The sequence below is a fragment of the Cottoperca gobio genome, chromosome 18 (genome assembly GCF_900634415.1).
Source record: "Cottoperca gobio chromosome 18, fCotGob3.1, whole genome shotgun sequence".
In the NCBI taxonomy this organism is placed as follows: Eukaryota; Metazoa; Chordata; class Actinopteri; order Perciformes; family Bovichtidae; genus Cottoperca; species Cottoperca gobio.
Window position 1 is genome coordinate 6,179,200 of NC_041372.1, and position 15,135 is coordinate 6,194,334.

Genomic DNA, 15,135 nt, shown 5'->3' on the forward strand with positions numbered 1-15,135 from the left:
GCAATACCAGTACTAATTTTACTAAATAGTACCTTTACAATATTATTAAATATAGTTTTGAACACAATTGTGTCTATAATGCGCCTATCTAGAGAAAACACTTGATTCTAAATTCACATGTAGCTTACTTGAAAATAGCAGGCGTTATGGTAATCTTACTTTGTCCTTCATATTGATATGAAAACTTAATGAAGCTGAGGAGATATATAACGCCTGTAATCAGTCCAGGCCTTGAACTAGAACTAACTATAGTCTGGGCTGCCCATGCAATCTCCATTAACTCGCGCATAACGGCTTGAATCCCCAGTGGATCACTGTAATTGACATAACAGGCGGCCTAAGTGTTAAAGAGCTCTCTAGATTTACACCAGACCGTCCCCAGCAAGAGAGACACAAGGATGAAGGTATCGATGACATTGACCACCTCTGACCCCGTGTTTACTGCCGGGCGGATACCTAGCTGATCAATAAACACTTGGATGCTTTAAGGTCTCTTAGATCACCGGTGCGTTTACAAGGTTACATGTCGACGGAAAACTGTAGGAAAACCTTATTATATAAGAGTCTTTTTTTTGGTTTTATATATTAATGTATAGATGTTTAGAAATGAATGCACAAAAACTTCTCATTGCTATTATTTACTGCCACTAATTGATAAATATGTTACAGATTTGAACAATAACACTCAAGAACAGACATCACTGTTTGGATCAATGGGGTAAAACTAGGCTGGCGCACAATAAAAAAAAAAATCCTAAACAATAAGATATACATTTGTGTTCAATACTGTAGATTTCAAAATATTAATGAAAATCTAAAAAAAAGAAAAGAAAAGAGAAATCTGATTTGTTCTTTAACAGGATATTGTGGACGTGCGTAGCTGCAATAGCTGCAATAGAGAATTGTGCTTTATGATAAAGGTAAATAATTATTAGACTGAAGAACAATACCGTTATTCTCTCTATGTTTTACATACCAAAGAGATGAGTTGAATTTACACTTCCGTGTTAGTCTAACAAAAATCCTCCATTATAACCTGAGCAAAGATGTATGTACTGCAGGGCTGCTAATTTAGATTACATTGTACTTTGCATACTATTTTATCCACACTCTGTTTTCAGCATACTGTTAATTAAGCCATCTAGTTCTTAAGTACAGCTGCAGATGTAAACAGCTCATCCACACAAACACACCATTCTTGTTTTCCACTTCTCTTCCCATTGGAGCTAACATTATATCTTGCATTACAAGTACCCTGCCATGTACAAGACGAGCATTAGATTCCAGCTGAGGTTATCGTACAACCCCAGTGGTCTCCAAAGTCTCATCCACTCTCTGTCTATTCTTCTTAATGGGTCTTGCAACGTCATGCATATCTACCTCTGCATCAGTAAGCTCCAAAATAAGTAAAGCCTGTTAGCTCTCGCAAGCCTGTCTCTCCCTCCCACTTTCTGACTCTCTCTCCCTCTGTGTGTGTATGTGTACATTTTCCGTCTTTTCTCCACAAAACCTATGAATTTGTTAGCTTTGTGCTGGATAAAATGAAGCAGACAGAATTAGGTGAGGTGATAGGGACTCTCTGCCAAGACAGAGAAGAGAAGGGGGGAGGAGTGGGGAGGAATGAGTATGCTCTATGCCTAACAAATGATCACAGATTCAGAGCTCCCCTTGGTGGCATCTGGCAGTACTGCTTGAAGAGTTTGGCTAATCCCTACAGAGTACAGTTGATAGGCAGGCAAGGACACTTGCCTTGACCTCTCATCAGTGCAAGTATATCTCCCCACAATACACACACATCCCCACCCGTTGTACCCCATCCAATGCACATATTGGTAAGCATAAGGAGCAAGGGATCCCTCCCTCACCTTCTCCCTCCCTCCCTCCCTCTGCTCTCCCTGACATGCTGATCTACTGTCATGGACATCTTGTAGAGTTTTGCACCGGTGACCATCGTCGCCCTTTGCCTCCTCTGGGATCACACAGACTGCAGAAAGACGAAGGGCAGAGACAGATGAAAACTCTCACTTCGGGGTATCTTGGGAAATGATAGATATAGCCGATACACTGCACCAAAATAGAACACATTGTGGAAATAGGTCAAATATTAAGTGTGCAATGACACTCAAGTTAGTAGCAGTTAAATTCAGCCGTGTTACGGTGCATAGTTTAAATACAAAACGCTCGTTTTTTACTGTACTGTATGGTCTGTGAGTATTGATTTTAGAATAAGTTTTAGCTTCGACAACTGGAAATACCAGCCACAAGTCCGTTGAGAATACCTTGGGCAGAAACTAAAACCACTGGCGCCTGTGTTCTTATGTTCCTACCCATTACTGTCATTACAGTATTTCAAAGTCAATCAATCATTGTGTGCGTGTGTATTGCAGAAAGCAGTAGAGCAAGTGCAGATCAGGTAAAGGCTGATGTTATCGTGATGCATGGTTGGTGGTTAATGCAGTGCTTTTTAAACATTAGATTCACTTACAGGTTCTCGTAGCGTTGCAGTGAGATGGGAACATTAAAATTAGACACGTGACAGCAGTCAGCTAATGCTTTTTTATCAGCTTTCTCTCCTGGCACGTACTCAATATTCACATGGCATTAAAAGTGCAACCAGGAAACAGAACAACTGTCCTGTGTCTGAAACCCAACTTTAGTCATGATAAGACACGGATGTGAAGTTACCGTTCTGGTTAAAGCTCCTCCAGTCAGGCCAATATCAAGTTTCCCTCGGTTTCTCAGCTCTTATATTATTTAGTTTTTATATTGATTAAATGTTGTTGGTGCAGATATGTTATCTGGATTCAAAGCAGTGAGCGAGAATGTTTCTTTAGACGTGGTAAACGAGAAGCCATTATCTCGAGCACAGCTAATTGATAAAAAGGTATTTTTCGTCAGCAGCCATGAATGCTGCATAATGCACTTAAACATTTGTGAAATAATCACCTGCAATGCATGATGCAAATATGTCTCCTTGATAACTAGTGTAGCTTTTGTTATAGTATTTGTGTGGCCTCCATAATATTGTGAATAGTTAGATTTGTGTCCATGGCTTGTTGATATTATATTATTGCAATGGCAGGAAAAATGATAGCTATCAAGCTTCCAATTTACTGGAAAGATAGGAATACACTAATCTATATACTGACGTATTGTTGTGCTTCCATATGGACAATCACTGGAATCAGAATGGCCTCGCAGCACAACGGCCCATCTGTACGCTTAACAGGCACTTGCGTCCCAAAGGACACCGCAGGCAGTCAGAGGAAACATGAGACGCACACTGGCAGGGGAAAGGAAGTGTGCGCTTGTATGTCTGTATTCTCGTTTGTTCATGAGAAGAAAAGAGAGTAAGAGGATGATTGTGTGCACAACAGTCAGGGGGAAATGAAGTATAGTGCTCCTCTCAGAGACTAAAGGAATATCAGAGCAGTGGGAGGATGGGGATAAAAACAGGAAGAGACACAGCAGTTTGTTCTACTAAGAAAAGGAAAAAACAAAACAGAAGCAAACTTTCTTTTGATTCTAATGTCAACCAGAAGACTCAACATCCACTGTGTCACTGTCACCCAACTGTATCATCTGTCCTCTTGTCTCTGGCCGTCCGTCTGCCTTCATGATCTTTAAGTACCCCACCCATGCACATCTCTTTGTCATATAAATGTGCCTCGGATGCAGCCATTAGATTAATGAATGGATCCAACTGATTTTTAACGCTCATTTAGTGCTGAGTGCACAGTCTGAAATGTTCAGCTCCCGGCTCGCAGTTCAGTTCAGAGAAGGCGAGCTTTGATCTGTAGCAGGATCGAGTTCAGCAAAAGTCACATTGAGATGTATAATCTGTGAATCATATTGTAAGAAGTGATCTCTGTGAACCATATTAGAATCCACTGAGGTATTACAGTTTTAGTAAGTGGATTTCATTTATTTACTTGGGGACTAGGCAGTCTCAAAAATCTATAGAGAAAGACATACATGGATGTTTATTTTGCTGTAGCCCAGATTGATTTAAAACACTACTGATTCAACCTCTACAAGAAAAACCTTGTGTTTGTGTTTTACCTTTCTGGCAACAGTAATTTAGGACTTTACTTTCCTTGAATAAGCAAAAACGTAGAGTAACACAAGTGTCCACTTGGAAAGAGTTACTTTCAAATTTGGGATCGTTGTGAATCCTCAAGCACAACCCTTATAGTCAATAATGGATGACAAGATTTATACACACAAACTTTACAAGCAGCAAGACAACACATGATCAAATCCAATAAGGCAAACATAGTTATTCTGCTGAGCATGCACGCACAAACATGCCCCATAACATTCTGATCTTCGTCTAGCCTCCATGCACGTCTCCCATACATAATAGAAATTGCTGCGCGCTAACTGTAAGCATTTGCATTCAACACACAATGCAGCTCTCACACTGCGCCTGCATACACCCTCTCAACTGCTTTATGGTTGTTATATAAAGAAACAGGCAAAATCAAGGGATGGAAAACCTTTGATAAAAAAAACTGTCTTTCCATCCAAAAGAAAGTGGGCTTGGAAAATGAAATGCCGTCACATCTCACTTGTGTCACGACTGCAAACTGTATCAGGGAGACTCATTGTCATTTACTAGTGTAGTAAGGTCTTAAACATGCAGTGTGATCTTCTAAAAGCATCATCCCTTTTGAAAATGAAAACTTTCCAAATGTACTGCAGCGTTTTAAACCCTTCATTCGTCATTCAGTCAGCTGATGAGTTGTAATCCCTGTTACCAAGACGTCACTACGTTTCATAATCACCTTTTAAGTGTCAGGGCATGTTGAGAAAAACAACCACATTTATTCCATCAGTCGACAGGAGAACGGCACCCCTCCCCTTCAATCAATACAAAAGGCCTAGAAGCTCCCCACCTCTTTTTGGTTTGTTACATCTCCTCCTGTCTCACTTGTTCAGATTTGTCATCCATTGCTGTAAGCATTGATCAGCTGCAATTACCCTCCATCCTCCTCCTCCATCAGTCCTTTCCTCCTCTCCCTCCCCTCTCAAAAAACAGCCAGTATTCCTAAAAGAGAACCAATCAATTCCTCTCCCGCTCCCCTTCTCCTCCCTTTCTCTCTAATTTTCGCCACGTCTCTCTCGTCCATTCTTGCTAGCTACTTGTCACTTAGCAACGGTGTCTGCTATGCTGTTGGGTAGTGAATTGTCTAGTACTCCAGTAGTTTCATTAACCCTTTCCACACGAGTCCTCCAGGTAAACACTGTGACATTATTGATCAAATAATTTTGGGAATGTCCTGAGGTATCAGCCTTTAGAAACACACATGCCTTGGTCCTTGCACCTGCACTGTACACGGGGACAACGCTAAAGTTTCCTAAATGCATTTTGCATGGTTGTGACACTAATGCGGCTCCTAACATTCGCATATTAGCATCTCAATAAGATCGTCATAATGTATTCGGCATATTACCAGATTCAACCTCTTGTGCCCAAATCGAAAATACCATTTGGAGTGCGCAGCTTTGCGAACACTTGCAGCGTCGCACATTTATGGACTTCTATAGGAATTGCTATTGAAGGCTGGCAGAGGTAGTGGATTTGTTTGATGTACATAATGACATGCTAACACCCCTGTAATCCTTTCTCAGTTCACTGCCAATGACATTTTAAGTAATCCTAATGTGCTCCAGCTGAGAGGGGGTGGGGGGGCACAGTCGTGTGTAAGTGGATGTGCTTTTCTTCTCTTTCCCTGTGATTCTTTCCCCATGCTGATCAGAGGTCAAAACCTCAAGCACAGCGTGTGCCTGTATACCGCACAAACTACAAACACCTCGCGCCAAAGCGTCAGCCAGGTTGTTTGATTCCGGCACCGACAGGTTTCTGTGCATTTGAGGGGAAGAAAGCTCATTTGCATCACATTTCCAGAACATTAGCATATCCGCCTGCCTTCCCACACTCACTCACTCATCAGCCTCATTTGCCGCTACTTGCTCCAGCACTTTCATGTTTATTCATCCCTCTGTCTCTGAGACCTATAATCAGATAACAAATCTCTGTACCATTAGCACATTCAAACAGGTAATGAAATGCTACTGAGACAGAAACGACTAAGAGATTGAGGAAGAGATTATGAGAGGGAACAGACCACAATTATAGACATCCTTAACTGTTACCTGCTTGCGCATGGGGAAAGGGTTGTGCTTTGTACTCTTTAGCCTAGCTGTAACAAAGTGAGTTCATACAATGGAAGATCTAGCTGGAGATACTCTCTCTAAAACATGCTTCGTGTTCAGCTGTGTGCTCACAACTAGATCGACATTTATGGTCAAGAGAAGGGAATAAACGTTTCCCAAATTAATATAACTTCCTAAATTACAATGTCTCGTCTAGTTTAGTTCGATGAGCCAGCTGAAGAAAACAGATTTAGTGCATGTTCCTCGTTTTAAGAAGAGCAGCCACACGGTAGACCAACGCAATGTAATGTTGACCGTGAAAGTACAATTACATCAACTCAAGATTGTAAGGTGCAGCTGATCACTAGTAAAATGATTTACTGTGGCTTAGAGTATTATTAATCTTTACTGTAACATGAAATAGCCTCAACAGTTGTACTTATGTGTTGGCATTGAACTCATCCTGATGGAATCTAAGGAGAGGAAAGGGTCAGATATGGTAAAATAGAGAATTATGACCATCTTCATCGCTTCATGTTCTGCAATTTTTATTCACACACGCACACACACACCTATGCAGGAGCTCACACCCTCACTCGCTGTTTGTTTGCAGACTTCTCTCCACTGTAATGGCAGTGACATTCATATTTGCACCTGAAGCCTGTCTGCCAGTTTCCATTACTTCAAGCCAGATTAAGTGAGAGGCAGACGAGAGTGAATGGCGGATGATTGGAACGAACGCCAAACCAAATGTACCTGAAAGAGCTATTTTGAATCGAAGCCCAGTTCCCCACATTCTGACAGGGTCACTCGCAGTGTCTGTGGAGCAGAAGGACACACATACATACCCAGCAAGACAGTATATGATACGAATGCTTACACTCATACAGCCCACACAAATGTATCTTATATTTACACAGGTAGCACATACAGAATGTGTCCAAAATCTTTCATTCAGAGTGTGAAATTCTTCGCCTGATGACAAATGGCGCCCGTTCCCTCCACCTCCCCACCCCTTAATACTATTCCACAATATCAGCTTCATCACTTATTTCTAACTTAAAGCCCACATTTATAGGAGAACGGTCATCAGTCTTTCTACATTACAAAGATAAATCTATCTGGACTGGGAATCTTGGCTCGACTGCACTATCCATTTGTCATCAAATATTTATTCAGCTTATTCGCTGGTGGCCGCAGTTCAGTAACGTCCAAATGCACCATTTCACATCTTTGCCAACTGTTGCTGGCGTGCTGCAGGTCTTCAGCGCGAGTTAAAGGAGTCTCGTCAACCGTCTGTGAAACGCACAGCTATGAGAGACGGTGATACTGAATCACGATGTTATTAGCATTAGCTCTTGTCTGATGTTTCTCTACCCCTATCCCACAGTATTTAATACATGAAGACTTCTTAGCCCAGGGGGCCCTGTGAGACCAATGCAGCAAAAAAGCTGTTTGTCTGGGCCTGTGGTTGTTTACATGACTGTGAGCTTTATGCTCCATCGTCAAACATCGCCATTCACACCCTTCGTTCTCCCACATGGGTCAATTACAGAGAAGGGGATGTGCTATCACAGCAGGAGCTCCAGGCATGTCGGGTTTGAGGCAAAGTTAAAACAAGAACAGTGCACAGAGAAGGACACGTAAAGTAAAATGCATTCTTACTCTCCAAAATCCCCAGCCGGATGTATCTTTTAGTATTTTGAGTTGAGTTGTCAGCCCACTCTATTTACTCTCGTTACCGGACCATTATGTTTACCATTAATTAACACAAAAATTAGAACAAAACTAATTTTCTGCACGATTGATCTTGACAATAAAGCAGCAGTTGAGCATTATTTACAGTTCACAAGCAGTACACATTCTGACTTGTACAATGGGCACGCCTGTAGATCTTCACATCACTTTCGATGGCTCAGTTCGCTGCGTTTCTCTCTCTAGTCTGGCAGTTCATTCATTTAGCACTTTCTACTTCTTACACTTCAAATCATGACCCCAGTGAAACTCTCTGTTTGTGACTTCCTTGTAATGGAATGGTCGGGTAATTTGGTGCTGATAAACTAAAAGGGAAAATATAATTACTTCCAACAACTTCACTACACTTAATCAAGACACCTCCACACAAACCATTCCATTATATTTGTGTATTATTTTAATTGGCAATGAACAAAGATATATTTGCATTCCTGATTTTGTTTTTCATTTTCATCTCCTTGATTGTTGATATCCATTAGTCTGTGTGCATTTATCCTGTAGGCTTCAACCTTTAGAGACCTGCTCAGGTCAATCAAATTAAACCTGCCTTTCTTATATGCGTATACGGAACAGTGACACGTATAAGTTCACTTGCATTACAAGATAATGGAGAAACTTTGCCTACAGAATTCCAAATTGAATCTTCTTTTAATCAACACCTTCCCTCTTTTCACATGCTGCCATCGCTTCATCGTGTGATTTCAAAGATCATCAGCAATCTTTGAAGGATTCACTTTTCACAACCATCCCTGCTCTGCCACAGAGCTGATACAATCCAGACTTCAAACGCCAGTGAGGGATGTAAAATGTACAGAATTAAAAATGTCACACTTAATAATCTCTCATTTCTTTTACCCTGCTGTTTTACAGACCTTTGTAGGAGCACATTTGTCTTACTTAATAAAACATCAGTAGGTTTCCAGTTGTTGTAGCTCGCTATCTTTCATATCTGTTCTTTGATGTGTCAGCTGTTGTTGTTCTTAACTCGACAAGTGAGTGCAGTGAGGTTTGGATGTACGAATTCACATCCACCGCTGAATCTTATTCACCTAATTAATGGATGAGAGGAGTCGTTAGACATAGTGGGTGACTGGTGACAGCATTTTGCCATGACCCTGGATCAGAGAGTGGGTGTGCATGCAGCTTCAAATCAGCCAGTTAGCCCTATGGAGAGGACTTTGTTTATGGTTTCCACTTCCACTCAGCTCCCACACAGTGATCCATCCCACACTACTGCCTAGTGTGCATACTGCAAGGACAGACTGACAGACTCACTCACCAAATGCGGACACCTACCCAAACATGAAACATCGTGGTGGCAGTTTCAGTCCTAAGTATATACATCTAAACAGCCTGACCCTGACAGCACTAGGCAAGATCATAACTTTATTTCAAATCTGATTTGTCTTAACGTCCTGAACCACAAATTGGGATTTTAATTGGGAATTGCCACAATCCCTATAAGTGGGAACCTATAGATTCACCCTTTGTTTGCTCAAATCCTGCTGTCAGATATGGTTACCCACAGCAGCTGACAATTTCAACTTTTAGATCAAGATGTAAGATGTCCTCTAGATGTCCACTCCACCCTGAGGGGAAACTCAGGGCAGATCTCAGTGATAGATCTTTTACCATCTTTTACTTAGCATGGATGGCAACATAGAGCTGATAGGCAGAGATAACCAGCAGTGAGGAGCTACCGTCAGACTCTATGTGTCTTTGCTGAAAAGCTGGAGTTTTGACATGAACTAGAAGTACTTTGAGAGAGTCATTGTGTGGATGCCTGACTGTGTTGAAGCTAAGCTAGCACCTCTGTCAATATATAGCAATAGCGTTCAAAGCGGTTAATGAACTGTTTGTAAGCTTTAAATATCTGTCGAAGCTCATGTTTTGTTTTACTGCTCACTGCAAAGGAATACATCTCCTTCGTATATGAATTAGTTTTTCTGCTAGAGGTCCAACACATTTTCAAAGTGAACTGATTAAACTGAATCACTACTGTCAGTGAATGGATCAACACATTGACACACTTAGCATTGACGCTCCTGACTGGTGACTGAGATCACCTGAGCTGTGATTCACAGCACATTACCGCCTCGTTAAAAGCATATTAAACCACCACCCTAACCACAGACACAATCATAATCTGATAAATCCGTTGTAGATAATAGGCTGCTGAGCAATTTACCTTATGTGGGATGCTCGTATAGCCCTATGTTCAGAACGGTCACCTTTTTCATAACGTTGACATGATGTTTCACCGTCAGAATAAAATGTGGCATGCATAACATGTGTCACATGGTCTCCTTATTTATTGATCTTTAATTGATTCTTATTTCATTTCCATTCCAGGTTCTAGTTTACGTGTTTCTCCTTCCAGGGACCGCACGCTTTGCTCTTTATTGTGGAAAATGATTTGAAGTTACTAAATGACCGTTTTTCTCTCTCTTTCAGGATGCTGCAGATACCAGTACCCTCAATGAAATACCCCTGTCTGTCTTTCTTTCTGCTCTGCTCTATCCTTTCTTCTCATGCTCAAGAACATTCTAAATAAATGCTGTTTCTCTAAATGCCCCGTAGGTTTTTCCACAATTGTCCATTTTTGCAATGCAATAATTTCTTATTTGTTTTCTCTTTCATATATCACACTAGCCCCTTATTGACCAATTGGGGGAAATTTTGCTTAGAAATTTGCACCTTTTCAAGTCATCAAGACATGATTGGCCTCGCCCAGTACAAAAGGACGCCATTTTGCAATGGACTAGACCCTACCGCCAGCCAACACCCGCTGACCAGATTAGCCTGTCAGATTGAATACTAATACTGTACTTTTCCCTCATCCCCTTCCCCACTCAAAACAAACAACCCCATTAAAACTACCCAAACCCCCTCTGTGGAAGTTGATTTGCTAACTCTTGTCTCTTCTACTAACAACAAGCTTCAGAATTCTTCCAATTTGATTCTTTTCATTGGTGACTTTTCTTTTCCCTTACCTTTTTTTTTATGATTTCAAAAACTAACACTGTGTCATTCACGGAATGTGAACCATCTGTTGTTTTCTCTACTTAACTTGCGACTTACATACTAACAAATGTATTGTTATCCTTTTTATTCCTTTTTGTTTCATTTTATTTTGTAGATGACCCTTTTAAAAACAATATAATTAATACAATTGCTTTCTTTATTTCTTTATTTGGATGTTTTACTATATAAAGAATAGGGAACTTATATTTTCTTTTAAATTCTATATTAATATTAGATATTTGTTATTGAAAGGAGAAGCTGGTTTTGAAAAGGCGATTTTTCTTTTTTTCTTTGCCACTTTTTTGGGGTTGAGGTGTGTTTTCTTGAGTTTAAGGTTTGTCATTTTTTTTTTTTCTTTCTCCTCCCCCTGTTTTCTCCTGAAGCACGCAGGCATTGGACACGCTATGGTAAACAAACTGCATTATATGGTAGATATCATTCTAATTGTCTTATACTTTGGTTTGCCCTGGGTTTTCCGTTACCTCTTTCTATTCTGTTTGCTTTACTGAAAGTACAATCCGCCATCAATTCCAAGGTAGCTGAAAAACTCCACCTCTCTGTTTTTCTTTTAGCCCTCTCTATATATGTTATTGCTTTTTATTGCCATCCAGTCCCCCTCCCCCTTCCTGAATAGAACTACCGTGTTCATCCAAAGAGGTCTGCCCAAAAATATATAGAATTTAAATAAATTTAGATTTTTAGATTTTGTTTGTTTTGTTGTTTATTTTCTGCCCCCTTTTTTTATTTATTTTTATTTTACTTCAAACACTATCCGTATGAAGAAATAAAGAATCATAATGCAAGATATTTTCTCAATTGAGTATTGGTTCAAAAGTTTCCTTTTTACTTTTTTGTTGATCCCTTTTCCCTCCTGATTTATTTTCTTAGAAGAACCCTATGAAGTGAGCGTACACAGCAGATTTCTCAAGCAAAAAAAATAGCCTACTAGAGCAACTCCAGTGAGAGAAAGTAAAAAAGTAAAAATAAAAAAAAGCAGATTTAATTAATTCCCCCAACTTTTTAACAACATGAGAGGAAATGCACTGTTGAAGCTATCTTCTCATGTTGTGCCTGTTATGGAGTGACTTGTTATCTTGGATTGCCGTCCCGTGCTTTATGGCGTCATGAAGAGTATTTACAACTCTTGATTTAAAGGCCAAAGCCTTCACTGTAAAGTATTCCTCAAATGAGGGTTTGATCCCATCAGTGGCCTCAGGCTGATTTATGATCAAGATGGGGCCGTTCCCAGACATGCACCTGAACACAGTCACGCTCTTACACACATGTACACACTTTAATGTGGCGTTAGTCCCCTGATTGGGTGCAGAAAATCAAACCAGGAGTAACAATGAAAGCTCTTAATTGACTCGCAATTGCCATTTTATTAAGCGGCAAACTGGGGGAAGTTTAAAATAACTTTTATGTTTAATAAATGACGATTATCTGACTAAGACCTTAGTGGGATCTTATTTTAATTGTTGTGTTCAGTTTTACTTGCTTTCACTGGAGGAATCAATAAAGGAAGCTGTCTGGCCGTTGATGCAGACCATAAAAGGAACTGCCTGGGAAAATCTGATCTGTGTGCGATCGACCCCTCATTAACACTAACACTAACTTATATTTATTATATTTTACTGGCCTCACCACTTGCATGAAGAGACTTGAACCCCCTTCCCAATTTAAGTTTTTGTTGTTTTTTTTATATACAGATTGCATTGAGTATATATGTATATGTATATATCATGGCTAACATATATACATACATATATCAATTTTCCTAATCTAATCGATATGGCCATGAAACATGTTAGCCACACCCTCTTGCTGTTTTGATTTTACTTTATTTTTTTTATTTATTTTTTTATTCTATAAGTTTAACTTCAAAATTAACTCACTAAAATGAATAATGACCTCACATCTTATCTCGCTGAAACAAAAAAAAAGGGAAAAAGTAAAGAGGGGAGACAGACTTTCATTTCTGGGTGAATAGAGGATTGATGCCCCAAGAAATATACTGTCCCAATCCATCATAACACATGAGTTGGAGAAAGAGTCTGCATTAAGCCACTGAATCTAGTGACTCACTCAGTCATGGCTCAAATTTGACAAAAAGTTATGAAGCAATTTTGAGCTCACATCAGAAATAATAATAATGTGGAGTATTCTAATTGCTCTATTCACCAAGTCGCGGAAGTCCTCTCTCCCTTCTCTCCTTTTTCTCCATTCTTTAAAAAAAATCCTCTCATTTCCATTGATTTCATCTGTGATTGCTGACATTGGTCTCATCCTGACCCGCTTCAACCTTCAAACCCACAGTAACCAGTGGTTGTGTCCCTGCACCCAGTTTGCATGTTTCCATTGAACGTCTTCATATCAGCATACTCACAGAGTACATGCTGCTCTCACCCCAGCGCGTGTCCGTCTGTTGCACATGTGTCTTTGGGTTTCTCCGTTGCATTCCTGTCCAAACCTAAACATTGAGAGCTCTCTTCCTTTCCTCATTTGTCTGGTGTTGTGGTGCCCTGCAATTGCATTTACTCCCCTTCTACTTTCCCATTTTGCTGCATCGTGCCAGATGATTTTTTTTTTTTTTTTTTTTTTAATAGTTTTGTCTGTTTTTGTGTTGTGTCTAATGGAATTCACCCCCCACATCCCCATTCTACCCTGTCATCTTTCCATTTAAGTGCATGGCTTTTGTGTCACCCTGTTAGCTTGGATGGATTCATTTTATTTCCTCTTAACCAAAACAAAACCCTCGCACATGAAATAACACATTCAGTCCACATTTGGACCTGGTTTGAGCAATCAAATTTCAGAGGACTTTTAAAGAATCCTCACCTACTTCACGTTGACTAAATTGACTAAAACAGTGTTACTAATCTACTGTTTGGATCAAACCTTTGTTGTAACTGTACTAACAACCATTTTTGTGTCTGACTTTCCCTTACTTACAAAAGTACTAACCGATTTTGTTCACCCTCCAACCCTTTTAACTAATTTCGGCACACAACTAAAACAACTCCCCCCCCCTTTCTCTCACCCATCCCTTTGACAACTGCCAAACAGCACTCGCCCCCAAGCCTCCCAACCCTCCCTCATTTACTAACCTGGATATGTAGCTTAGTTAAAACTACATATTCCATATTTAATGTTGACAGACAGAATCTCCTCCTACAATAAATTACTCTCGGCTAATACGCATTGACCAGCTGCCAGACACCTGCCGAAGTCCACCGCCGGATGGGAACACCTTCTTTCTCTTTTCAACAACCTACCTTCCTTCCTGCGGGTCTGGCTTTGACCTGAGCTAATGGGTGTGATCTATTATGACATTTCTTATGTGAGCTGTATTTTGTAAATATAACACATTGTTTCTCCCTGGGAAAGATCACATGTAGTGCCAACAAGGGTAAGTGATACATTTCCAAGGTAAGCTTGCTGCCTCCTCCCTGCACGGACTATGATGTTGAACATATGAAGGTACTGAGAGGTGTCCGTACTTGGATGGACTGTGTTTGCACAAGTTAGAAATGGCTGACATAGACGCTACAAACTCTTCCTGAAAGTAAAGTTTGGATGCTCCAAATAGATAAAAGGTGTGTGTGCACACAGTGACAGTAAGTCACACAAAGCTATTTTCCATTGTATGTGTTGAAGGCGTGAAATGATATAGCTTCAAATACCATAACGTGTAACATTCCTCTATTTTTTTCATTTGTAATCGGCGTACGGCTTCTCCTCAACCCCTCAAGACGATCTGTCTTCATTCTGATGCACTTCTGTATGGAAGTAGTAGCTGCTGTTCATGTTTTACCTTCAGCTCACTCTCGCTCTCAAGAGGCTTCCAGAATCCTCAAAATGAGTAAAGACGGAGGATGAGCTGGGATAGTTTGTTGGTAACTGTGTGTAAGACGTGAGGTAGATACAGGATCCTGGTCAGTCCTATCATTACAAGATTAGTGTTATTGACTTTTTATGTGCGATACAAGTTGAGTCAGTGTAATCCCAGTTGGAATCATGTTGTCCTTAGTTTACTTGATGAGAGGTGGGACCTACTTATGTGGTCAATGAGCCTGTAACACGCTCAGCTGTAGTTAGTGGTTTATGAGGAGCAATCACAAAATAGAACGATTGATTGAATAGGGGGAATATTGATATCATAACAGATAGAAAGAACATGTGCCACTCTGTGTTAAA

The 15,135-nt window shown here is 40.2% G+C and overlaps 1 protein-coding gene across 6 annotated transcripts in view; it reads left to right on the top strand.

The window, feature by feature from the left end:
• nrxn2b (neurexin 2b) overlaps positions 1-15,135 on the top strand; it is a 503,322-nt gene that overhangs the window by 183,829 nt on the left and 304,358 nt on the right. For 5 of the 6 annotated variants that reach the window (XM_029455250.1, XM_029455256.1, XM_029455255.1 and 2 more), the window contains one exon: positions 11,322-11,345. The exons of the other annotated variant lie outside the window; for it this stretch is intronic. In XM_029455250.1, the coding sequence (XP_029311110.1) occupies positions 11,322-11,345 (24 nt within the window). The remainder of the gene's footprint in view (positions 1-11,321; positions 11,346-15,135) is intronic. 6 annotated transcript variants of the gene reach the window in all.